The sequence below is a fragment of the Chiloscyllium punctatum genome, chromosome 30 (assembly GCF_047496795.1).
Source record: "Chiloscyllium punctatum isolate Juve2018m chromosome 30, sChiPun1.3, whole genome shotgun sequence".
NCBI lineage: Eukaryota > Metazoa > Chordata > Chondrichthyes > Orectolobiformes > Hemiscylliidae > Chiloscyllium > Chiloscyllium punctatum.
The window spans coordinates 33292463-33319709 of NC_092768.1; the positions used below are offsets into that span (position 1 = coordinate 33292463).

At 46.3% G+C, this 27247-nt stretch overlaps 1 protein-coding gene across 2 annotated transcripts in view; it reads right to left on the minus strand.

The window, feature by feature from the left end:
* Window positions 1-27247, minus strand: part of LOC140455402 (complement C4-A-like) — a 150301-nt gene that overhangs the window by 14555 nt on the left and 108499 nt on the right. For both annotated transcript variants that reach the window (XM_072550220.1, XM_072550221.1), the window contains 7 exons: window positions 27089-27182; window positions 19015-19165; window positions 14496-14598; window positions 11281-11355; window positions 8412-8514; window positions 4287-4376; window positions 15-107 (listed from right to left, as the gene is read on the minus strand). In XM_072550220.1, the coding sequence (XP_072406321.1) occupies window positions 15-107; window positions 4287-4376; window positions 8412-8514; window positions 11281-11355; window positions 14496-14598; window positions 19015-19165; window positions 27089-27182 (709 nt within the window). The remainder of the gene's footprint in view (window positions 1-14; window positions 108-4286; window positions 4377-8411; window positions 8515-11280; window positions 11356-14495; window positions 14599-19014; window positions 19166-27088; window positions 27183-27247) is intronic.

A 27247-nucleotide genomic window follows, 5' to 3' on the forward strand; every position in this document is an offset into this window, starting at 1 on the left:
CGGTCTTTTTTTACCGTAGTCCACAATGGGTTTGTAACAAGCGAATTCTATCCGGGCATCATCTTCCAATTGTGGAGAAAATGTTTTCTTCATTCGTGGGCAACGACCTGAAAGTGAGAGAGAGTGTGAGAAATACAGTGAGGGAGTTGAGAGAGAGAAATACAGTGCATGTGTGTGTGTGTGTGTGTGAGAGAGAGAGAGAGAGACAGTGAGATAGTGGGAGTGAGAGACAGTGAGAGAGAGAAGCAGTGAGAAAGGGAGAATGACTGAGAGTGAGAGTGTGAGTCCTTGAAAGAGAGAGATACAATGAGAAGGAGAAAAACAGAGAGAGAGATAGTGAAAAAGAGAAAGAGGAAGACAATATGAGAGTGTGTGTGTGTATGAGAGAGAGAGAGAGACAGTGAGATAGTGGGAGTGAGAGACAGTGAGAGAGAGAAGCAGTGAGAGAGACTGAGAGAGAGAGAGAGAGAGAGAGAGACAGTGAGAAGGAGAAAGACAGTGAGAGACAGAGAGAGAGAGAGAGAGAGACCATGAAAGAGAGAGAGAGAGAGAGAGAGAGAGACCATGAAAGAGCAAGACGGTGAGAGAAAGAGAGAGAGAGGGAGAGACAGTGAGTAAAGGAGAGAGACAGTGTGTGTGTGTGTGAGAGAGAGAGAGAGAGAAAGAGAGACAGTGAGAGATAGTGTGTGTGTGTGAGAGAGAGAGAGACAGTGAGAGACAGTGAGTGTAAGAGAGAGAGACAGTGAAAGAGAGAGAGAGACAATGAGAGAAAGTGAGAGAGTGTGAGAGACAGTGAGAGAGAGAGAGAGAGACAGTGAATTAGAGACAGTGAGAGAGACAGTGAGCGAAAGAGAGAGAGAGATCGTGGAAGAGAGACAGACAATGAGAGAAAGTGAGAGAGTGTGAGAGACAGTGAGAGAGAGAGAGAGAGAGAGACAGTGAGAGTTAGAGACAGTGAGAGAGAGAGAGAGAGTGACAGAAAGAGAGTGAGAGAAAGAGAGAGACCGCGAGATAGTGGAAGCGAGAGAGAGACAATGAGAGAAAGTGAGAGAGTGTGAGAGACAGTAAGAGGGAGAGTCAGTGAGAGTTCGAGAGAGAGAGTCAGAGAAAGAGAGAGAGATGGTGAGAGTGAGAGATAGAAAGAGAGAGAGAGAGAGCATCAGAGCAAACAGACTCATGAACACAACCCATAGTGTGTTTTGCAATGAATAAAGAGGCAAAGGTCACTCCACTGCTTTCAAATTCTGTTTGAGTTCATGAAAAGTTCGGAACAGAAATAAATTGGTCGCTGCTCTGAAACAGAAAAGTAGATCAGTCTCGTGGCTGTTGCATGCTGCAGTATTTAGGGAGGCGGGCAGCTAGTCAGCAGTGCAGGGTGATGCCAACAGAGTGAGCTCGATTCCTGGATTAGCTGAGATTACCATAACTACCCTGTATTCTATACCTTTGCTGTTGCTTGAGGTGCAGTGACTCTCAGGTTAATGCACCACCAATTGTCTCTGTCTAATGAGAAAGCGGCTCTCAGGGATTATGGCAGAATTACTTATTCTTGGTTCATTTCGAACATTCGAGGATGATTGAAGAGTTCCACACATAACAGCGAAAAGGATTCCTCAGCAGCAATAAGACAGCTTCGACTGCGAAGGGGGGACAGAGGTTTTAGAGGTAGTGACAGTTTCTCAAATAGCATGTTCTTTATTTCAATAAACAGAGATGTAGAGCAAATTAATAACATTATACGGGCACAGTGTCTCGGAGAATCTGCTCCCATCAGGAAATGGGTTTTACATTATAGTTAGTTCTGTAGGTCTGCAAGCTGTTCTTTTAAGATGCATGTTCTAAATGGAAGGTGACAAAGCTTCCTTTCCCATTTGGCAGTGCACGGAATGTAATAGTTTATGCAGGTTCACGCAACAAGGATGACAATAAAAAAAATCAAATAAGTGCCTGCGTTCTCAACTCGGGCTGGAATGTCGAACAAAGCCAGAGCCCACAGGTAAAGTACAACACCTAGAAACAGGAAAGCCCACCCTTATCATTAGTCTAGACTAGAGTGGTGCTGGAAAAGCACAGCAGGTTAGGTAGCATCCAAGGAGCAGGAAAATCGACGTTTTGGGCAGGAGCCCGTTGTCAGGAATAGAGGCAGGGAGCCTCTGGGGTGGAGAGAAAAATGGGAGGGGGGGGTGGGGCTGGGGAGAAAGTAGCAAAAAGTACAATAGGTGAATGAGGGTGGGGATGGGGGTGATAGGTCAGAGAGGAGGGTGGAGTGGATAGGTGTGAAGGGAGATTGGCAGGTAGGACAGGTCATGGGGATGGTGCTGAGCTGGAAGGTTGGAACTGGGGTGAGGTGGAGGAAGGGGAAGTGAGGAAACTGGTGAAGTCCACATTGATGCCCTGGGGTTGAAGTGTTCCGAGGCGGAAGATGAGGCGTTCTTCCTCCAGGCATCGGGTGGTGAGGGAGCTGCGGTGAAGGAGGCCCAGGACCTCCATGTCCTCGGCAGAGTGGGAGGGGGAGTTGAAATGTTCGGCCACGGGGAGGTGTGGTTGATTGGTGCGGGTGTCCCAGAGATGTTCCCTAAAGCGCTCTGCTAGAAGGCGTCCAGTCTCCCCTATGTAGAGGAGACCATGTTGGGAGCAACGGATACAATAAATGATATTGATGGATGTGCAAGTAAAACTTTGATGGATGTGGAAGGCTCCTTTAAGGCCTTGGATAGAGGTGAGGGAGGAGGTGTGGGCGCAGGTTTCACAATTCCTGCGGTGGCAGGGGAAGGTGTCAGGATGGGAGGGTGGGTTGTAGGGGGGCGTGGACCTGACCAGGTAGTCACGGAGGGAACGGTCTTTGCGGAAGGCGGAAAGGGGTGGGGAGGGAAGTATATCCCTGGTGGTGGGGTCTTTTTGGAGGTGGCAGAAATGTTGGTGGATGATTTGGTTTATGCGAAGGTTGGTGGGTTGGAAGGTGAGCACCAGGGGTGTTCTGTCCTTGTTACGGTTGGAGGGATGGGGTCTGAGGGCGGAGGTGCGGGATGTGGATGAGATGTGTTGGAGGGCAGCTTCAACTACATGGGAAGGGAAATTGCGATCTCTAAAGAAGGAGGCCATCTGGTGTGTTCTGTGGTGGAACTGGCCCTCCTGGGAGCAGATACGGTGGAGGCGGAGGAATTGGGAATATGGGATGGCATTTTTGCAGGAGGTAGGGTGGGAAGAGGTGTAATCCAAGTAGCTGTGGGAGTCGGTGGGTTTGTAAAAAATGTCAGTGTCAAGTTGGTCATCATTAATGAAGATGGAGAGGTCCAGGAAGGGGAGGGAGGTGTCAGAGATGGTCCAGGTGATTTTAAGGTCAGAGTGGAATGTGTTGGTGAAGTTGATGAACTGCTCAACCTCTTCATGGGAGCATGAGGTGGCGCCAATGCAGTCATCAATGTAGTGGAGAAAAAGGTGGGGAGTGGTGCCGGTGTAACTACTGAAGATGGACTGTTCCACATAGCCGACAAAGAGACAGGCAAAGCTAGGGCCCATACCGGTGCCCCTTTGGTCTGGAGGAAGTGGGAGGATTCGAAGGAGAAATTATTAAGGGTGAGGACCAGTTCAGCCAAATGAATGAAAGTGTCAGTGGAAAGGTATTGTTGGGGACATCGGGAGAGGAAGAAACGGAGGGCTTGGCAGATGGAGGTGTAGAGGAATTGGATGCCCATGGTGAAGATGAGGCATTGGGGGCCAGGGAAATGGAACTCTTGGAGGAGGTGGAGGGCGTGGGTGGTGTCTTCAACGTATGTGGGGAGTTCCTGGACTCGTGCTAATTGGACAATATCGAGGTAGGTAGAGATGAGTTCAGTGGGCAGGAACAGGCTGAGACAATGGGTCAGTCAGGGTGGTCAGGCTTGTGGATCTTGGGAAGGACGTAAAACTGGGCAGTGCGGGGTTCACGGACTACAAGGTTGGAAGCTGTGGATGGGAGATCTCCTGAGGTGATGAGGTTCTGTATCATCTGGGAGATGATGGTTTGGTGATGGGGGTGGGGGGTGGGGTCATAGTCAAGGGGGCGGTAGGGGGAAGTGCCTTCGAGTTGGCGTCTGGCTTCAGTGGTGTAGAGGTCAGTGTGCCGAACTACCACTGCACCCACCCTCATCGTTAGTCCAAGTAAGAGCTCAGATGAATGGATAAGCCCCTGTCCCTCTGTCCACAATCAAGGAGCTACAAAAGCTTCTGATGAAATAGGCAAGGCTGAGTTAGAAGGCCAGAGAGTGTATGTTTGGACTTTCTAGCACACGTCGCTGTGGACTTACCTTCAGCACATTGGCACACATCGTGTTGACAGAACTTCGATACAATGGTGCTTCTTTCTGGAGCGTTATAAAATATATTGCATTTCAAACCTGCAAACGAAGCATTTAATCGTGAGTAGGGCATGTTATGGACAAATGCTATCGAGTATAGAGTGAAATTAACTGGACATTGTGGGCTTTCATCTCTGTCTGTATTATAGAGATATGCATGCACAGAAAGAGAGAAAGACTGGCATAGATGCTACGTGAGAGAGAGAGAGACGGAGACAAGGAGGGAAAGAGTGAGACACAAGAGACAAAGACAGAAGAAAGAAAGAAAAAGAAAGAGAGAAAAGAGAGTGAACAAGAGAGAAAGAAAGAGAGATGAGCGAGTGAGAGAAAAAGTAAGAGACAGAAAGAGATACAGGAGAGAAAGGTGGAGAGAACGAAGGAGAGAATTAGAGAGGAGAGAGAGAGATAAAAAAGAGAAAAAGAGGGAGAGAGACATGAGAGAGAAAGAGAGAAAGATAGATGAGAGAGAGAAAGAAAGTGAGAGAGAGAGAGAGAGAGAGAGAGAGACAGAGAGACAGAGACAGAGACAGAGTCACAGCACCAGGGTCCCAGGTTCGACTCCAGCCTCGGGTGACTGTCTGTGAGGAGTTTGCACGTTCTCCCCGTGTCTGTGTGGGTTTCCTCCGGTTTCCTCCCACAGTCCAAAGATGTGCAAGTCAGGGTGGATTGGCTGTGGATGGGAAATGTGGGGTTACCGAGATGGGTGGGATGTTGTTTGGAGGGTTGGTTTGGACGTGATAGGTCACACTGTAGAGATTCCATGAAATTTGGCCTCTCAATCAAGGAACTAATCATACTGAAAGTAAAATATTTCTTTATTTAATATTGAGGTGACCTGGCTCCCTGTGTCTGGGTGTTATCACCTATAATGAATAATATACAGTTGGATAATAATATTCACTCTCAGCCACTGTCCATGTGCATTTCATGTGAGCTCCTGTAACAACACAGTGTGTAAAAAGGATATAGGATACTCCCTGAACCACTGCTTCAGCAAACTGGGCTAATGTAAAGGTAATACTGGATTAGTGGTGCTGAAAGAGCACAGCAGTTCAGGCAGCATCCAACGAGCAGCGAAATCAACGTTTCGGGCAAAAGCCCTTCATCAGGAATAAAGGCAGTGAGCCTGAAGCGTGGAGAGATAAGCTAGAGGAGGGTGGGGGTGGGGAGAGAGTAGCATAGAGTACAATGGGTGAGTGGGGGAGGAGATGAAGGTGATAGGTCAAGGAGGAGAGGGTAGAGTGGATAGGTGGAAAAGAAGATAGGCAGGTCGGACAAGTCAAGGAGACAGTAACTGAGCTGGAAGTTTGAAACTTGGATGAGGTGGGGGAAGGGGAAATGAGGAAGCTGTTGAAGTCCACATTGATGCCCTGGGGTTGAAGTGTTCCGAGGCGGAAGATGAGGCGTTCTTCCTCCAGGCGTCTGGTGGTGAGGGAGCGGCGGTGAAGGAGGCCCAGGACCTCCATGTCCTCGGCAGAGTGGGAGGGGGAGTTGAAATGTTGGGCCACGGGGCGGTTTTGTTGATTGGTGCGGGTGTCTTGGAGATGTTCCCTAAAGCGCTCTGCCAGGAGGCGCCCAGTCTCCCCAATGTAGAGGAGACCACATCGGGAGCAACGGATACAATAAATGATATTGGTGGATGTGCAGGTGAAACTTTCATGGATGTGGAAGGCTGCTTTAGGGCCTTGGATAGAGGTGAGGGAGGAGGTGTGGGCACAGGTTTTACAGTTCCTGCAGTGGCAGGGGAAAGTGCCAGAATGGGAGGGTGGGTCATAGGGGGGTGTGGACCTGACCAGGTAGTCACGGAGGGAATGGTCTTTGCGGAAGGCGGAAAGGGGTGGGGAGGGAAATATATCCCTGGTAGTGGGGTCTGTTTGGAGGTGGCGGAAATGTCGGCGGATGATTTGGTTTATGCGAAGGTTTGTAGGGTGGAAGGTGAGCACCAGGGGCGTTCTGTCCTTGTTACGGTTGGAGGGGTGGGGTCTGAGGGCAGAGGTGCGGGATGTGGACGAGATGCGTTGGAGGGCATCTTTAACCACGTGGGAAGGGAAATTGCGGTCTCTAAAGAAGGAAGCCATCTGGTGTGTTCTGTGGTGGAACTGGTCCTCCTGGGAGCAGATACGACGGAGGTGGAGAAATTGGGAATACGGGATGGCATTTTTGCAACCTCCGCCCTCAGACCCCACCCCTCCAACCGTAACAAGGACAGAACGCCCCTGGTGCTCACCTTCCACCCTACAAACCTTCGCATCAACCAAATCATCCACCGACATTTCCGCCACCTCCAAAAAGACCCCACCACCAGGGATATATTTCCCTCCCCACCCCTTTCCACCTTCCACAAAGACCGTTCCCTCCGTGACTACCTGGTCAGGTCCACACCCCCCTACGACCCACCCTCCCATTCTGGCACTTTCCCCTGCCACTGCAGGAACTGTAAAACCTGTGCCCACACCTCCTCCCTCACCTCTATCCAAGGCCCTAAAGGAGCCTTCCACATCCATCAAAGTTTCACCTGCACATCCACCAATATCATTTATTGTATCCGTTGCTCCCGATGTGGTCTCCTCTACATTGGGGAGACTGGGCGCCTCTTAGCAGAGCGCTTTAGGGAACATCTCCGAGACACCCGCACCAATCAACCAAACCGCCCCGTGGCCCAACATTTCAACTCTGCCGAGGACATGGAGGTCCTGGGCCTCCTTCACCGCCGCTCCCTCACCACCAGACGCCTGGAGGAAGAACGCCTCATCTTCCGCCTAAGAACATCTCAACCCCAGGGCATCAATGTGGACTTCAACAGCTTCCTCATTTCCCCTTCCCCCACCTCATCCTAGTTTCAAACTTCCAGCTCAGTTACTGTCTCCTTGACTTGTCCAACCTGCCTATCTTCTTTTCCACCTATCCACTCCACCCTCTCCTCCTTGACCTATCACCTTCATCTCCTCCCCCACTCACCCATTGTACTCTATGCTACTCTCTCCCCACCCCCTCCCTCCTCTAGCTTATTTCTCCATGCTTCAGGCTCACTGCCTTTATTCCTGATGAAGGGCTTTTGCCCGAAACGTTGATTTCGCTGCTCGTTGGATGCTGCCTGAACTGCTGTGCTCTTCCAGCACCACTAATCCAGTATTTGATTTTTAGCATCTGCACTCATTGTTTTTACCTTAATGTAAAGGTAAGCTTTGACAAATGGTCAGTTAGACTTGAAATGTCAACTCTTTTCTCTCCTTACAGATGCTGCCAGACCTGCTTAGATTTTCCAGCATTTTCTGTTTTGGTAATGGTAAGATTCTTGGTACTCTAGATGAACGAAGTGATCTCGGTGTCCATGTACATAGATCCCTGAAAGTTACCACTCAGTTTGATACGGTTGTTAAGAGGGCATACGGTCTGTTAGCTTATATTAGTCGAGAGATTGAGTTTCAGAGCCACGAGGTCATGTTGCAGCTGTACAGCTGATGCAGCCACAGTTGGAGTATTGTGTACAGTTCTAGTCACTGCATTTTAGGAAGGATGTGGAAGCGATGAAAAGGGTTCAGAGGAGATTTACTAGGATGTTGCCTGGTATGGAGGGAAGGTCTTACAAGGAAAAGTTGAGGGACTTGAGGCTGTTTTTGTTAGAGAGAAGAAGGTTAAGAGGTGACTTAATTCATTCACACAAGATAGTCCGAGGGTTAGATTGGGTGGACAGTGGGAACCTTTTTCCTTGGATGGTGACGGTTTGCACGAGGGGACATAGCTTTAAATTGAGGGGCAATAGATACAGGACAGATGTCAGAGGTAGTCTCTCTTTACTCAGAGAGTAGTAGGGGCATGGAACACACTGCCTGCAAAAGTAGTAGACATGCCAACTTTATGGGAATTGAAATGGTCATTGGATAGACATATGGATGAAAATGGAATAGTGTAGGTTAGATGGGTTTCAGATTGGTTCCACAGGTTGGCGCAACATCGTAGGCCAAAGGGCCTGTACTGTGCTGTAATTGTTCTATGTCCTATGCCCTATGAAACCTGCAACCCATCTGTATTAAAACCCAGCAGCCACTGCTTTGCAGCAGAGTCTCTACTCACTTGGATTGTAATAGTCGTAGAGTGTCGCGCTTGCTGGCTGTATTAATCCAATGGGGATGGTTTGTTTGGCGGCAAATATGACACATTCTCTGTGGTCAGTAACCTACAGGGTGGAGCAGTCACCATTAGCAGTGGTCGCAAACAGATAACACGTAAAATGCCCAGATAACACGTAAAATAGTGCAAACACACCACGGCATAATGCAGGACCTGTATTGCAGTGCTGGTGTCATGCCAGGAATGTAGCGTGTTCACCTCAAAGTTCATACCCATTCAGTTGTCCACAGCGAACAAGGCACTGACGACACCCAGCTGCCCTGTACAATACTCACAGCAGCGTTCAACACGGTTCTGGGATTGGGAAGCAATTGCTGAATAATTCTGAATGTGCCCAGAATTGTGTTCACATGCAACGTGGGATTGTCTTTTGGGCTCACAGTGAGCAGCACTTCCATGTACTGGACGTTACATGTATTAACGTCTTGATGTGATCACTTTATTTGGCCCTGGTGTTTTGTTTCAAAGAGAGGTTGGAAGGCGGAAGTACCGAACTGGCTAGTTAAGATCCCTGGAGTGAACAGCCTGAGAGGCCTAGGGTTCTTGTTAAACGGCCTGAATGGCTGTGGCCAGCTCTCTCAGATTAGGATTTCTGGGTTTTGGTTTCTCAGTAACATCAGAAGCTAGTGGAGTCTTAACAGAGTTGGAAGCTTCAGTGAAAGTCTTCTCGCTGCTGTTCCCTCCAAATTTCATCTTGATGTCTTTTCCTCCTGGATTGGAAAACTGCATGTGAGAATCTGTGTCTGAATTTGCTTTTTCTGCCAAGCAATATGCTTATGGGACATTACTATATTCGAACAGTTATAGAGTCATAGAGCTTTGAGATGTACAGCATGGAACCAGACCCTTTGGTCCAACCCATCCATGCCGACCAGATATCCCAATCTAATCTAGTCCCACCTGCCAGCACCCGGCCCATATCCTTCCAAACCCTTCCTATTCATATACCCATCCAAATGCCTCTTAAATGTTACAATTGTGCCAGCCTCCACCACTTCCTCTGGCAGCTCATTTCATACACATACCACCCTCTGTGTGAAAAAGTTGCCAATGAGGTCTCTTTATATCTTTCCCCCAGTCTTCCGCAGTATCACCTGTGACTATTAATGATACAAATTAATAATGTTAATTAATAGTGTACCTGTACTGTGTCTATAATTCAGTTAAATTTTCCAATAGTGTTAATTTGATCAAAATTCCACTTTCTTTGGTTATATTTTAACTACAGTGTTTAAATAAATTGTGTTTTGATTAACATTGAGTAGTTTGACCAGTCGCACTGCCTCTGGAACAGACATTTTACATTTACATTAAAAATAAGAAAATGCTGGGTCTAGGCTACCATCTTAAAATATTTTGAGGGGGTTCTGCCCTGGTATATAATAAGACACAATGCCCTGTCATTGCAAACATCCACATGCACGCACCCCCCCCCCCCCCACACCCCCCACACACACACACATACACACACATGCACACACACACAATGCTGAAGTTTCTATTCAACACAAGAGGTAATGACTATTGACTGGGTCATTTCGCAGGGCAATGCATTGATCAAGCACAGTCAACCTGCCTGGCTTAAAATGTAAATGGTATGTGGCAGTTATCTGTCAGTCATCATTATCTGGTGAATTCTACATGGCATCACCTCTATGAATCAGAATCCACTTGCTGACCAATCAGCACCCTCCTCTCATTGTGTCTAAATAATGTTTTCCGTTCACTTGATATTTCTTGTGAAGTGTTCTGAAGAGTGCAAAATAGACAGTTTGATGCAATGACTTTTCAAGGAATACTCAAATAAATCAATTCGTAACATGAAATTATGAATTTTGTTGTGAAAATAGAGAATAGTTCTTGAACAGTGCAATCTGCTGTTTATTATTCGATCGCTAATGTATAAAATGTTTTGGAATTGAGACTGCCTCTACAGAGTCAATATTTCACCCAGCTGAAACCTGGTGTTAGAAGGAGGCACACAGTGGTTTCAGGGAACTGCAATCATCTCTTTATTTTCAGAGTATTGAATAGACAAGAGGGATTTTGTTTTTCCACAAATCCCTACAGTGAAGGAGCAGGCCATTCAGCCCATTGGGTCTGCATCAACTCTCTGAAGGACATCCCACCCAGACCCAGGCCCCATCTCCCAAGGCCAATCCACCCTAACCTGCACATCTTTGGACTGTGGGAGGAAATCAGAGCATCTGGAGGAAACCCACGCAGACACAGGGAGAATGTGCAAACTCCACACAGACAGTCACCTGAGGCTGGAATCGAACCTGGGTCCCTGGCACTGGGTGGCAGCGGTGCTAACCACTGAGCCACCGTGCCACCCCGTGGAGCTTGGTGAGCATATCCAGCCCATGTCTGAGCACAGGGCAGGAGATGGCAAGGAAATGTCAGGAAAGCCTTACCCCAACTTCTCAAGCCCAGTGGTTTGACAGGATTCGACCTTGGCTTAAACCATTAATTATTCCTTTATTCAGCACTTGTGACACTGTGTCAGCAAAAAAGGTGGCGTCGCAGCTCAGTGGTTAGCACTGCTGCCTCACAGTGCCAGCGACCCTGGTTTGAACCCACTAATCCATGGCAAAGTTTGCAGGTTTCCCCTGTTTCCTCCGGGTGCTCCAATTTCCTCCCACAGTCCAAAGATGTGCAGGTTAGGCGGATTATACACGTTAAATGGGAGAATGGTTAAGGTGCCCTTTGGACAGACTTGATGGGCCAAATGGCCTCTATGCGCTGTAGGGTACCTATGATATGCAAAATAAAATCCAAAAGCAATCACACATGCATACAGTGCCATTACCTTATCAAGATAGAGCAGCACTCTCCCATTCTTGAACTCGTATTTATCGATGTATCTATCGGCTAGGTTTTGTAACTGGAAAGGAAACATTTTTAATTAGCATCATATTGATCTCACCCACTCTTTCCTGAAAGAGGCTGAAATATATGCTCAAGGTGCCCTGGTTCAATAATAATAATCCAGAGTGTTAGACTCTTCCTTATCGAAGACCATAAAACACAGGAGCAAAAGTAGATAAAGGTTATGGCAGTGAATCGTGAATGGGCTCATTATGACCACAGATGTAGGAGCAACAGTAGGCCATTCATCTCATCGACTCTGCTCCACTATTCAATGAGATCAAGATTGAACTGATAGCCCTCAACTCCATGTTCCTGTGTTTTTCTTCTCCTGCCATAGCTCTTGATTCCTTCACTGACCAAAGGTCTGTCTAAGCCAACCATGAACACACTTAGGGCAGCACAGTGGCTCAGTGGTTAGCACTGTTGCCTCACAGTGCCAGGGATTTGGGTTCATTTCCACTCTTGGGCGACTGCCGATGTGAAGTTTGCACAGTCTCCTTGTGCTTGTGTGTGTGTGTTTCCTTCAGGTGCTCCGGTTTCTTCCCACAGTCCAAAGATACACAGGTTAGGGTGGATTAGCCATAGAAAATGTAGTGGGGTAGGTTTAGGTGGGATGCTTGTTGGAGGGTTGTTGTGGAATTGAGGGACCAAATGGCCTATTTCCACATTGTAGGGATTCTATGATTTAACAATCCAGTCTTGACAACCCTTTATGGTAAAGAATTCCACAGATTAGCCACCCTTAGAGACAATTAATTCTGTCTCATCTCTGTCTTAAATGGGTGACTTCTTATGCTGAGAATATGTCCCCTGGCTCTACACTCTGCGACCAAACTACTCACCAGTCAAACTCCATAAGAATCACACATATTTCAATAAGGTCACCCTCCTGCCCCCCCACTCTTTGGAACTCCAATGAGTACTGAATCAGTCGACACAATCTCTCCTCGTAAGAAAATCCTTCTCGAACACAGAACATCTACAATGTGGAAACAGGCCATTTGGCCTAACAAGTCTGCAACGACCCTCCAAAGAGTCACTCACCCAGATCCATCTCCTTAATCTATAACCCTACATTTTCCATTGCTATTGCACCTAACCTACACACCCCTGAACATTATGGGGCAACTTAGCATGGCCAATCCACCCTAACCTACACATCCCTGAACACTATGGGGCAACTTAGCATGGCCAATCCACCCTAACCTACACAGCCCTGAACACTATGGGGCAACTTAGCATGGCCAATCCACCTTAACCTACACAGCCCTGAACACTATGGGGCAACTTAGCATGGCCAATCCACCTTAACCTGCACAACTGTGGGAGGAAACCGGAGCACCTGGAAGAAACCCATGCAGACGCGGGGAGAACGTGCAAACTCCACACAGAGAGTCACCCGAGGATGGAATCGAACCGGGGTCGATGGCGCTGTGAGCCTACAGTGCTAACCTGGTCTGCTTCCAACACCAGTATATATTCCCTTAGAGAAGGAAAACAGCTTATAGTATTCTAGCTGGGGTCTGGCCTATATAGTTTTAGCAAGATCTCCTGATTTTTACACTTTTTAAATAAAAGCTATCATTCCATTATCCTTCTCTATTAGCTACTGGAACTAATTGCTTATATTTTATGATTTATTCAAGGACTACCAGTTTTTGGCAGTCTTTCCCAGTTTAAATAATATTCTGGTCTTCTATTCTTCTGGCCAAATACCTCCAAATGCATTATTCATGGGCTGGAAGGATATTGATCTGAATCCATAATATCACAAGGCCATGTTACTACAAGCCACTCAGTTTAAGATGTGATGGTGGGGAAATACATGGAAGCAATATTTAGGGATAAAATCAAAATTCATCTAGACAAATGTGGATTAATTATAAAAGCATCAGCCATGCTAAGTTGCCCCATAGTGTTCAGGGGTGTGTAGGTTAGGTGCAATAGCAATGGAAAATGTAGGGTTATAGATTAAGGAGATGGATCTGGGTGAGTGACTCTTTGGAGGGTCGGTGCGGACTTGTTGGGCCAAATGGCCTGTTTCCTCAAGGCAAAATCAAAACTAATGAACTTGCTGCAGATTTTTCAATAGATGATGGAAGCAGTTCCAATCAAATTTATCTTTCCCCATAAGACAAGCCTCTTAATTTCTTTTCCGTTCTTTCATGGGATGGGGGCTTTGCTGGCTAGACCCAGCATTTATTGCCCATCCCTAATTGCCCAGAGGGCAGTTAAGAGTCAAATGCATCACTGTGGGCCTGGAGTCACATGTAGGCCAGTCCAGGTAAGGGTGCCAGTTTCCCTCCCTAAAGGACGTTCGTGAACCAGATGGATTTTTCCCAACAATTAACAATGGTCATCATTAGATTCTTAATTCCAGATTTTGCTTTTTGTCGAATTCAAACTCCATCAGGAGAGGGTTCGAACCTGGGTCCCCATAACATTATCTGGGTCTCTAGATTAAGAGTCCAGCACTACTAATCCATTGCCCCCCCACCAGGGAGATTCAATTTTGATTCAATCTAGGTAAATTGCTTCCAGTGGGTAATGCTGTTGATGTGGTGTACATGGGCTTTGAAATAATTTTGAAAAAGGTCAAAATCAAGACCAGATTTTCAGACACTGCAGGAAACAAAGTCATTCTCTCTGGTCTTTCGCCTCAAATACCTGGAGCAAATGTACCCTGCGCTTGCACAGAAACCTGTTCTTGTTTTGTTCAATGTACTTCTCATGGAAGAGTGTTGGGCCTATTAGGCCTCGAGGAGAAAGTGAGGACTGCAGATGCTGGAGATCAGAGCAAAAAATGTGTTGCTGGAAAAGATCAGAGCTGAAAATGTTTTGCTGGAAAAGCAAGATTCCTGAAGAAGGGCTTATACCCGATACGTCGATTCTCCTGTTCGTTGGATGCTGCCTGACCTGCTGCGCTTTTCCAGCAACACATTTTCAGCCCTATTAAGCCTCACAAAGTATTTGTTGTTTTAACCTGGTGTGTGCTAATGATGATATGCAGAGCAGAAACTTTACCTTTCAGGACTCTGAACTCTGGTTGTTCACACTGACTGATTAAAGTAAATCAGGTAGTAAGCGAGGATGCAGGAAATCTCAAAATAGCTGCACGCTATAGCACAGCCCGGCGAGGCAAGATGGTCTGACCTTATTCAAATCGGCGGTTTCGGGTTCGAATCCACTGAGCAGCGAGATGTCCACGATGGCCATTCCAGAGGCTTTTCGGGTCTTGTTGCCGTCCGCCTCATGCCTTTGTGAAATAAAGAACCACCTTCTGAATCAGTTTGGGTGCTGGTTGCTGCACCGTGAAATCCGCGTGCCTCCCCCCCCCCCCCCCCCCCCTCCTCCAGGTGCCACGGGCACAAAGAGAACAACATACACAAAGGTTACCTTAGGAAAGATTCGGAGATGCCGGTGTTGGACTGGGGTGTACAAAGTTAAAAATCACACAACACCAGGTTATAGTCCAACAGGTTTAATTGGAAGCACACTAGCTTTCGGAGCGACGCTCCTTCATCAGCTGATTGTGGAGGGCTCGATCATGAATTTATGCATGAATTTATGCAAAACTCTGTTATCTCAATTTTTAGATTAGAATCAATCTAAACATCAGGTCATAGACAGAGAACACAGGGGGCCAACACCTTCAACATATTGTCTAGCTATCACCATTGTTAACAGCTAACCCGAGAATGCAACTTAAAAAACAGGTTTTGTGATTTACTCATGAAAGAAGTGAAACTATCACTGTATTCTAACAGATGAAAGGCTTAACAGACAATCAATTCTTCAATGTATAATTTCAGTTACACAACACTGTAAATTTTTGCTATAAATTCTGTGTTACGATCGAGCCGTCCACAATCACCTGATGAAGGAGCGTCACTCCGAAAGCTAGTGTGCTTCCAATTAAACCTGTTGGACTATAACCTGGTGTTATGTGACTTTTAACTTTGTACCTTAGGAAAGGCAACCATAGTCATTCAGTCATACAGTCAGAGAGATGGAAACAGACCCTTCGGTCCAACCTGTCCATGCTGACCAGATTTCCCAACCCAATCTAGTCCCACCTGCCAGGACCCAGCCCATATCCCTCCAAACCCTTCCTATTCATATATCCATCCAAATGCTTCTTAAATGTTGGAATTGTCTCAGCCTCCACCACTTCCTCTGACAGCTCATTCCACACACGTACCACCCTCTGTGTGAAAATGTTGCCCCCTAGGTCCCTTTTAAATCTTTCCCCTTTTACCCTAAACCTATGCCCTCTAGTTCTGGACTCCCCCACCCCAAGGAAAAGATCTTGTCTATTCACCCTATCCATGCCCCTCATGATTTTATAAACCTCTATAAGGTCAGTCCTCAGCCTCCGACACTCCAGGGAAAACAGCCCCAGCCTGTTCAGCCTCTCCCTATAACTCAAACCCTCCAACCCCGGCAATATCCGTGTAAATCTCTTCTGAACCCTTTCAAGTTTCACAACATCTTTCCAACAGGAAGGAGACCTTTTATAACTTTCCCCTCTCACCCTAAACCTATGCCCTCTAGTTCTGGACTTCCTCACCCCAGGGAAAAAGACCTTATCAATTTTTGGACACGAGCATATGAGGTACAGTTAGTGAGTTTGCAGATGACACCAAAATTGGAGGTGTAGTGGACAGCGAAGAGGGTTACCTCAGATTACAACAGGATCTGGACCAGATGGGCCAATGGGCTGAGAAGTGGCAGATGGAATTTAATTCAGATAAATGCGAGGTGCTGCATTTTGGGAAAGAAAATCTTAGCAGGACTTAAACACTTAATGTTAAGGTCCTTGGGAGTGTTGCTGAACAAAGAGACCTTGGAGTGCAGGTTCATAGCTCATTGAAAGTGGAGTCTCAGGCAGATAGGATAGTGAAGAAGGTGTTTGGTATGCTTTCCTTTATTGGTCAGAATATTGAGTACAGGAGTTGGGAGGTCATGTTGCGGCTGTACAGGACATTGGTTAGGCCACTGTTGGAATATTGCATGCAATTCTGGTCTCCTTCCTATTGGAAAGATGTTGTGAAACTTGAAAGGGTTCAAAAAAGATTTACAAGGATGTTGCCAGGTTTGGAGGATCTGAGCTACAGGGAGAGGCTGAACAGGCTGGGGCTGTTTTCCCTGGGGCGTCGGAGGCTGAGAGGTGACCTTATAGAGGTTTACAAAATTATGAGGGACATGGATAGGATAAATAGGCAAAGTCTTTTCCCTGGGGTGTGGGAGTCCAGAACTAGAGGGCATAGGTTTAGGGTGAGAGGGGAAAGATATAAAAGAGACCAAAGGGGCAACTTTTTAACACAGAGGGTGGTACGTGTATGGAATGAGCTGCCAGAGGATGTGGTGGAGGCTGGTACAATTGCAACATTTAAGAGGCATTGGATGGGTATATGAATAGGAAGGGTTTGGAGGGATATGGGCCGGGTACTGGCAGGTGGGACTAGATTGGTTTGGGATAACTGGTCGGCATGGACGGGTTGGACCGAAGGGTCTGTTTCCATGCCGTACATCTCTGTGACTCTATGACTCTATTTATCCTATCCATGCCCCTCATAATATTATAAGCCTCTACAAGGTCAACCCCTCAGCCTCCGACGCTCCAGGGAAAACAGCCCCAGCCTGTTCAGCCTCTCCCTATAGCTCCAAGGAGAAAGTGAGGACTGCAGATGCTGGAGACCAGAGTTGAAAAGTGTGGTGCTGGAAAAACACAGCAGGCCAGGCAGCATCCGAGGAGCAGGAGAATCGATGTTTTGGGCATAAGCCCTTCTTCAGGGTTCTCCTGCTCCTCGGATGCTGCCTGGCCTGCTGTGTTTTTCCAGCGCCACACTTTTCAACTCAAATCCTCCAACCCTGGCAACATCCTTGTAAATCTTTTCTGAACCCTTTCAGGTTTCACAACATCCTTCTGATAGGAAGGAGACCACAATTGTACCACTCAGTTATCATTTTCTAAACCGAGGTCCAGCACAGCGCGAAGGGAGTGGGTCCTGAGGCAGCAAGCAGGCAGCGAGTCCCAGGCAGGGGGAGACAGTCCTGGACCTTACCCTTCGAGCAGCTGAGTGCTGGGACCAAGCTGACTGGAGCTTCGCAGTGGAGCGGGGATGGCTGTTGGACTGGGGTCTGGCACGGGTGGTCAGACCAGGTGTGGAGACCCTGTGCTGAGCTGCTACATTGCAAAGGGTCTTTGAAATTTTTTAACCTGACTGTAATGACAATCCTTTAACGTTGTTATATTTCTAACTTTTTTTAAAAACTCTGCAAAGTTATGCATCTGCCTCTCATTCCTCTGTTGTATCCAAGATTTGAATTTAGGATCTTGTACCTGAGATGATGCCACAAAAGAAGCTCGATAGACAAATTTTCCGATGACACAAAGTAGGCAAATTGCAACGAGGAAATAACAACGTTACTAGGGATATAGATAAATTAGGAGAGTCGGACAGAATGTGGCAGATGGAGTTTAACGTGGATAAGTGTGAAGTCATGCATTTTGATCAGAAAAATGGGATGGAGACCTATTACCTAAATGGGAAGAGGTTTTGGAATTCTCCTATACAGGGGAATCTGGGTAACCTTATTCATGAGTCATGGAAAATTAGCGTGCAGATACAGCAGATAATAAAGCAAGTGAATGGGATGTTGGCTTTTGTAGCGAATGGAATAGAATATAAAGGTAGGGAAATATTGTTGCAACTATACAAGACAGTGGTCTGCACCTGGAGTATTGGTGTACTTCTTAGTCTCCTTATTTGAGGAAAGATGAATAGGAGGCAGTTCAGAGGAGGTTCGTGATATCAATCCCAGAGATGAGGGGTTTGTTTTGTGTGAATACAGACTGTACAGTTTAGGCTTTACTCTCTGGAGTTTAGAAGAATGAGGGGAGATCAAATTGAGTTATTCAAGATGTTAAAAGATGTGGATAAGATACACAAGGAGCGGATGTTTCCTCTTATGGGGCATTCTGGGATGAGAGGTCATAGGATAAGTTACAACAAATTTAAAACAGAGTTGAGGAGAAACTATTTCTCCCAAAAGGTTGTGAATTTGTGGAATTTGCTACCCCAAAGTGAAGTGGATGTTGGGGCAGTGAATAAATTTAAGGAGGAGTTAGACAGATTTTGAATGAATAATGTGTTGAAACATTATGAGGAGCAGGCAGGAAAATGAGGGTGAAGAACATATCAGCCATGATCGAATGGCTGCGCAGACTCGATGGACCAAATGGCCTAATTCTGCCCCTATACCTTATGAACTTATTGCAAAAGCTTTTCACTGCACTTCTACAATGGATTACATGCGACAATAAAGGCTATTCCATTTTATATCCTGGGCAGATAGGATTGGCACCGAGCTGTCCATCTAAGTGACACGTGTATCACTATTTGTTGATTCTGCAGTTTATTTCAATGAACAAAGATCAAAGTCAGTACTATTAACAATCATTTATTAGCTCCGTTGTCAACGCAACAATTAAATGGATTGACAAAATATATAGCGGGATTCTGCAGAATACATGACAGCTCATTGCTCATATCACATTGTTGAAATTCAGTTTTTTAACCACCCTGTTTCAATTTAATGTCAGAGCCAGTATGATTTTTATTTCAACATGGTACACATTATGCTCTGCGTTGTATGAGTCACTCACCATGCACACACTTCATAATATATTGTTGTGTCTTTCTCAGGATCTAGGACCTGTCTTCTTGCCCGGGATCGTAGATCAAACCAGTCAATTTCGCTCAGGGGTTGATCGGCTTGGACAAGTTCTTCATAGTCTTCATAGTTGTAATCTGGAGCTTTGGTGACAATAGTAAAATAATTCTGAAATTGGAGAATGATTCAACAGAGAAGAATTGCTTTTGTAAATCTATCTGCTCTGCTGCTCTTTCTAATAATTCCTTTAATGATCTTTCTGTCAAGTATTAATGAGTTCCCTTTGAAATCTGCTTCACATACTCTTCCAGGCAGTGGACACCAGATCACAATAAAGTACCAAAAACACAATAAATTCTTGCTCCACTTTGATTTCTTTTCTGAAAATTGCCTGAAAACTATCTCTGTTCGACATCAATCCCTTTTACACTGCCAAAGAAACATTTCTTCTTATGTACAGTACAGGTAATTCTTCTATAACATAATGGTTGCGTTCTTGTGCAATCCCGCGTTGTAGAAAAATCTTGCTTTCGAAACAGTGCTTAAAGTGTTGGTGATGTAATCGTGCTTCAGTCAAGACACATTTTAAACATTCCTGCTTTAGAAAGTGTCCTCAATTTGTCCATCGTGTTACAGCGGATTCACGTGAATGAAAAGCACATTATAGCAGAATGACCTGTACAGTAACCAGTCATAATGCTGAGCAACACAATATGACTTCCCTCTAGTCACTGCCATTCTCAAGAGGTTTGACCTCCATTTTTACAGTCTATGCAAACATTCCTCTACTGTGCGAACACTTCAGTTGTTCTGCCCTGCACCTCCTGTATGGCCTGTGAATATTCCGAATACGTGGTGCTCATATTGGATAAACTAAGGCCTAACCAATGCTTAAGCAAAGGTTTGAGTGGGAGCAGCGGCCGAGGAAAAACGAACCCGGGAGACTACAGCTAAGGTAAGACAGTTTGTTTCAAAATTACTTACCTGTAGCGGGCAGCGGAAGTGAGGTTGGAGCGCATAGCTGGGCGGGAAGGCAAGTGATTAGTATTTGAGTGGGTGTGTTCTAGACCCCAGGTCCTACTTCCGTAGGGCCTCCCTCCCCTCCCACCCTCCTCCTCTAACCTAACTTTAAAGTCCACAGGTTATTGACTCAGTGTTCTTGTTTTTGGAGACAGTGTACAGTCATGGCAGCGCAGGCGGTGGAATGTTCCTCCTGCAGGATGTTTGAGGTAGGGGTGACCACCGATACTCCTGCCGACTTCGTGTGCAGGAAATGCAGTCAGATCCTGATCCTCACCGAACGAGTTAGGGAACTGGAACTGGAGCTGGATGAGCTGAGGATTATTCGAGAGGCTGAGAGGGTGATCGATAGAAGCTACAGGGACATAGTTACGCCAGAGAACAGAGGTAGCTGGGTAACAGTTAGAGGTGGGAAGGGGAAGAAACAGGCAGTGCAGGGTTCCCCTGTGGTCGTTCCCCTAAAAAATAAGTATGCAGCTTTGGAAACTGTTGGGGGGGACAGCCTTGCAGGTGTAAGCTGCAGTGAAGGGGTCTGTGGCTCTGAGATTCAGAAGGGAAAGAGGAGAGCACTAGTTATAGGGGACTCTCTAGTTAGAGGGACGGACAGGCGGTTCTGTGGACATGGGCGAGACTCTCGGATGGTTTGTTGCCTCCCAGGTGCGAGGGTCCGAGATGTCTCGGACCGTGTCTTCAGAATCCTTAAGGGGGAGCGTGTGCAGCCAGAAGTCGTGGTACACATTGGCACCAACGACATAGGTAGGAAGAGGGGTGGGGAGGTCATTCAAGAGCTCAAGGAGTTAGGCTGGAAGCTAAAAGCTAGGACAGACAGAGTCGTCATCTCTGGGTTGTTGCCGGTGCCACGTGACAGAGAGGCAAAGAATAGGGAGAGAGTGCAGTTGAACACATGGCTGCAAGGATGGTGTAGGAGGGAGGGCTTCAGATATTTGGACAATTGGACTGCAATCTGGGGAAGGTGGGACCTGTATAAACAGGACGGGTTGCACCTGAACCAGAAGGGCACCAATATCCTGGGGGGTAGGTTTGCTAGCACTCTTCGGGGGGGTTTAAACTAATTTGGCAGGGGGATGGGATCCGGACTTGTAGTCCAGCAAGTAAGCTAGCTGTGTGTCAGGATGTCCAAGACTGTAGGGAGGCTGTGGAGAAGGTAGCACTGACAGGGACTACTTGCGGACACAGAGATGGGCTCAAGTGTGTATACTTCAATGCAAGGAGTATCAGAAATAAGGTGGGTGAACTTAAGGCGTGGATCTGTACCTGGGACTACGATGTTGTGGCCATCACGGAAACATGGATAGATGAGGGACAGGAATGGCTGTTGGAGGTTCCTGGTTACAGATGTTTCAGTAAGATTAGGGAGGGTGGTAAAAAAGGAGGGGGGGGTGGCATTGCTAATTAGAAATGGTATAACGGCTGCAGAAAGGAAGTTTGAGGGGGATCTGCCTTTGGAGGTAGTATGGGCTGAAGTCAGAAATAGGAAAGGTGCAGTCACCTTGTTGGGTGTTTATTATAGGCCCCCCAATAGCAGCAGAGATGTGGAGAAACAGATTGGGAAACAGATTTTGGAAAGGTGCAGAAGCCACAGGGTCGTAGTCATGGGCGACTTCAACTTCCCAAATATTGATTGGAAGCTCTTTAGATCAAGTAGATTGGATGGGGCGGTGTTTGTGCAGTGTGTCCAGTAAGCTTTTCTAACGCAGTATGTAGATTGTCCAACCAGAGGGGAGGCCATATTGGATTTGGTACTCGGTAATGAACCGGGACAAGTGGTGGGCTTGTTAGTGGGTGAACATTTTGGTGATGGCGACCACAATTCTGTGACTTTCACCTTGGTTATGGAGAGAGATAGGTGCGCACAACAAGGAAGTTTTTACAATTGGGGGAAGGGAAATTACGATGCTGTAAGACAGGATTTGAGGAGCATACGTTGGGAGCATAGGCTGTCAGGGAAGGATGTGGTGGAAATGTGGGACTTTTTCAAGGAGCAGATACGACGTGTCCTTGATATGTATGTACCTATCAGGCAGGAAAGAAATGGTCGTGTGAGGGAGCCTTGGTTGACGAGGGAGGTTGAATGTCTAGTAAAGAGGAAGAAGGAGGCTTACATAAGGGTGAGGAAACAAGGTTCAGACAGAGCAGTGGAGGGATACAGGATAGCCAGAAGGGACCTGAAGAAAGGGATTAGGAGAGCTAAGAGAGGGCATGAAAAATCCCTGGCGGATAGGATCAAGGATAACCCCAAGGCATTTTATGCGTATGTGAGAAACCTGAGAATGACGAGAACGAGGGTAGGTCCGATCAAGGACAGTGGTGGGAGACTGTGTATTGAGTCGGAAGAGATAGGAGAGGTCTTGAACAAGTACTTCTCTTCAGTATTTACGAACGAGAGGGACCGTATTGTTGAAGAGGAGAGTGTGAAACGGACTGATAAGCTAGAAGAGATACCTGTTAGGAAGGAAGATGTGTTGGACATTTTGAACAACTTGAGGATAGACAAGTCCCCCGGGCCTGACGGGATATATCCTAGGATTATGTGGGAAGCAAGAGAGGAAATTGCAGTACCGTTGGCAATGATCTTCTCGTCTTCACTGGCAACTGGGGTGGTACCAGGGGACTGGAGAGTAGCGAATGTTGTGCCCCTGTTCAAAAAAGGGAATAGGGATAACCCCGGGAATTACAGGCCAGTTAGTCTTACTTCTGTGGTAGGCAAAGTAATGGAAAGGGTACTGAGGGATAGGATTTACGAGTATCTGGAAAGACACTGCTTGATTAGGGACAGCCAGCACGGATTTGTGAAGGGTAGGTCTTGCCTTACAAGTCTTATTGAATTCTTTGAGGAGGTGACCAAGCATGTGGATGAGGGTAGAGCAGTGGATGTAGTGTACATGGATTTTAGTAAGGCATTTGATAAGGTTCCCCATGGTAGGCTTATGCGGAAAGTCAGGAGGCATGGGATAGAGGGAAATTTGGCCAATTGGATAGAAAACTGGCTAACCGGTCGAAGTCAGAGAGTGGTGGTAGATGGTAAATATTCAGCATGGAGTCCAGTTACAAGTGGAGTTCCGCAGGGATCAGTTCTGGGTCCTCTGCCGTTTGTAATTTTTATTACTGACTTAGAGGAGGGAGTCGAAGGGTGGGTCAGTAAATTTGCAGATGATACAAAGATAGGTGGAGTTGTGGACAGTGAGGAGGGCTGTTGTCGGCTGCAGAGGGACTTAGATATGATGCAGAGCTGGGCTGAGGAGTGGCAGATGGAGTTCAACCCTGCCAAGTGTGAGGTTGTCCATTTTGGAAGAACAAATAAGAATGCGGAATACATGGTTAATGGTAGGGTTCTTGGTCAGGTGGAGGAACAGAGGGATCTTGGGGTCTATGTACATAGATCTTTGAAGGTTGCCACTCAGGTGGATAGAGTTTGTAAGAAAGCCTATGGAGTATTATCGTTCATTAGCAGAGGTATTGAATTCAAGAGTCGTGAGGTGATGTTGCAGCTGTACAGGACTTTGGTTAGGCCACATTTGGAGTACTGTGTGCAGTTCTGGTCGCCTCACTTTAGGAAAGATGTGGAAGCTTTGGAGAGGGTGCAGAGAAGATTTACCAGGATGTTGCCTGGAATGGAGAGTAGGTCGTACGAGGATAGGTTGAGAGTTCTCGGCCTTTTTCTCGTTGGAACGGCGAAGGATGAGGGGTGACTTGATCGAGGTTTATAAGATGATCAGAGGAATAGATAGAGTAGACAGTCAGAAACTTTTTCCCCGGGGACAACAGAGTGTTACAAGGGGACATAAATTTAAGGTGAAGGGTGGAAGGTCTAGGGGAGATGTCAGGGGTGGGTTCTTTACCCAGAGAGTGGTGGGGGCATGGAATGCGCTGCCCGAGGGAGTGGTAGAGTCAGATTCATTGGCGACCTTTAAGCGGCATTTGGATAGGTACATGGATGGGTGCTTAATCTAGGATAGAAGTTCGGCACAACATCGTGGGCCGAAGGGCCTGTTCTGTGCTGTATTGTTCTATGTTCTATGTTCTATGTTTGATGGAAGATCCTTGCCTTGTGCTCACTTCCTCTTTCACTACTTGTTCTGCCACTGTCAAACAATTGCAATGCCTGAGCTCCCTTGTTTTGCACCTATTTAGATTAGATTCCCTACGGTATGGAAACAGGCCCTTCGGCCCGACAAGTCCACACCGACCCTCCGAAGAATAACCTACCCAGACCCATTACCCTACCTCATATTTAGCCTTATCTTGGCAATTTAGCATGGCCACTTCACCTGACCTACACATCTTTGGATTGTGGGAGGAAACCCACGCAGACACAGGGAGAATGTGCAAACTCCACAAAGACAGTTGCCTGAGGTGGGAATTGAACCCAGATCCCTGGCACTATGATGCAGCAGTGCTAACCATTGCACCCAATTTCAACTCTATTGTCTTCCTTAATTCCTTCCAGTAAATGTCGCCCGTCTCTTGGCACATTTCATTTCCATTCTGCTACTCAGTCTGCCATGATGTCTATGTCTTGCTGAGGTCTGTTACTGCCCCCCTCACTATTTTGTGCCCTCCTGAATATCCATCCATTCATTCAATGCTTGTAAGCCAGGAAAACATTACATTTCCTGCGACCAGTTTGTGAATTCCCAGCCCGACTCTTCCAGCTTCCCAGCCAAATTCAACCCTACAGCTGTGATGTGAAACTATAGGTGTTGTTTCAACGATATTGAATCCAACCTTAGTTACAGCAATGACTACTTGGGAAATCTGCAAGATCCGATGGGTAAAATCACATGAGAAAATGAACATCAGAGATGGTTTTGTCTAATTGTTCTACTGTTATTATTTAAGGTAGGCACAGACATGATGGGCCAAATGATCGCTTTCTATATGGGTGGCATGGTGGCTCAGTGGTTAGCACTACTGCCTCACCGCGCTAGGGTCCCAGGTTCAATTCCAGCCTTGAGCGACTATCTGTGTGGAGGTTGCACATTCTCCCTGTGTCTGCATGAGATTTCCTCTAGGTGATCTGGTTTCCACCCACAGTCCAACGATGTGCAGCTCAGGTGAACTGGCCACGCTAATTTGCCCACAGTGTCAGGTGTATTAGCAGAGGGAAATGGGTCTGGGTGGTGACTCTTCCGAGGGTCAGTGTGGATTTGTTGGGCTGAAGGGCTTGTTTCCACACTGTAGAGAATTTAATCATACTGTAGCCTTTTCTCGATACATACCCTTACTGTCATGCTTTAGTATTTGAATCCATTGTGATAAATATAATTTCTTTGCAGCATTAAAGTTTCTAAGTGTGTTTTTTAAGTGCTGAGATAGGAAAGGACATTAGCCAGTTAGAAAATTCACTGGAAATTAAAAATTTAGAAGTGTAAGGTTAGAAATGCTCACTGAAGCATTTACTACAAGTAGATATTTGACTGACTTATGCTTCTCTGTGTGAGATTAAAACTGTCCAAATCGTGTGTGCAGATCTGAACTAATGGTCACGTCCCGCAAACTGACTGTGAACAGAAATGATCAGCTCCCTCTGAAAAAATGTAGCACCTTTCAAAACCAAATTGAAAAGGATGAAATCTATAATTGCATTGATCAATGGTTATTACTATTTAGGACAAATGATGACACATGTGATTCAGGAGTTGGAAAAAGGAAGCTTGAAGTAATTTTACGAAGATCAAGGCATATGTTAACAATGAGTAAATTCAAACTTGCTAACAGGAATAGAACATAGAACATTACTGCGCAGTACAGGCTCTTCGGTGCTGACCTGTCATACCCATCTGAAGCCCATCTAACCTACACTATTCTATGTACGCCCATATGCTTGTCCACTCATCATACATTTGCTCCATTTCATTGTATACCTATGTATGGGCAGAGAGGAAAGATCTATGGAAGAAAATAGAAATGTGGATCCTAAGACGCATGCTAAAAACATTCCAAATACAATAAGACAAATGAAGAGGTCTTTGTAGGAGAAAAGGCAAAATTAACTCTTAAAACGTGATACAGTGTTTTGTCTATTTGATTAGAGCTGAAAAGCTGTAGATAATTCTTTCTAAAGAACAACATGGAAGTCAGCAGAAAGAGACGTTATAGAGTCATGGAGTCAGAAATCGCGGAAGCAGACCTTTCAATCCATGCTGATTATAATCCCAAACTAAACTAGCCCCTGCTGTCTGCACTTGGCCCATATCCCTCCAAACACTTCTTATTCATGTACTTCTCTAAATGTCTTTGAAATGTTGTAACTGTATCCGTATTCACCACTTCCTCTGGATGTTCATTCCACCTACGAATCACTCTTTGTAAAAAAATTGACCAGGTCTTCTTGAAATCTTTCTCCCCCCCCCCCCCCACCTTAAAAATACACCTCAAGTCTTGAAATCCCCCACCCTTGGGAAAAGACACCAGCCATTCACCTGATCTACACCCTTCATGATTTTATAAACCTCTATAAGGTCATCCCTCAACCTCCTACACTTCAGTGAAAAAGGTCCCAGCCTATCCAGCCTCTCCTTATAACTCAAACCTTTCATTCCTGGACAATCCTGGTAAATCTCTTCTAAATCCTCTCCAGCTTGATAATATCCTTCCCATAACAGGGCGACCTGAACCGGACCCAATACTCCAGAAGGGACCTCACAATCTCAGCACGATGTTCCAACTCCTGTACTCAAAGGTCTGAGCCATGGAGGCAAGTGTGCTAAATGCTGTCTTAACCACTCTGTCAATGTGATGCGAATTTCAAGGAATTATGTACTTAAACCCTGAGGTCTCTCTGTCAGATGTGGGATGTCACAGATGAGCTACCGTGGATGCGTGAAGATGGAGAAAGACAGATGAGAGTGACACTCTGTAACAGCAGATCTCCGGGAAGCAGCAGCTACACATGACAGCAGTACAGCAAACAACCATAAAAATGCAAATATGTATCTCCAATAACTGGTCCATGCCTCCTCAACATTGTAAGATCCCAGCGCATTTGATGCAGTGAGAACAATGTGGGGTGAACCAATACTTACCCTCATATTCCACCTTCCCTTCCACTGTAACCTCAAGCCTGAAATAATCACATGTATTCTTGGGCTCGGAGATCAGCAGGTAGGATTTCAGAAACTGCAAGTCACAAAGAAACACAGGGTTGTTAGTTATCACACTTTGCAAAAGGAAGTGGGCAATAG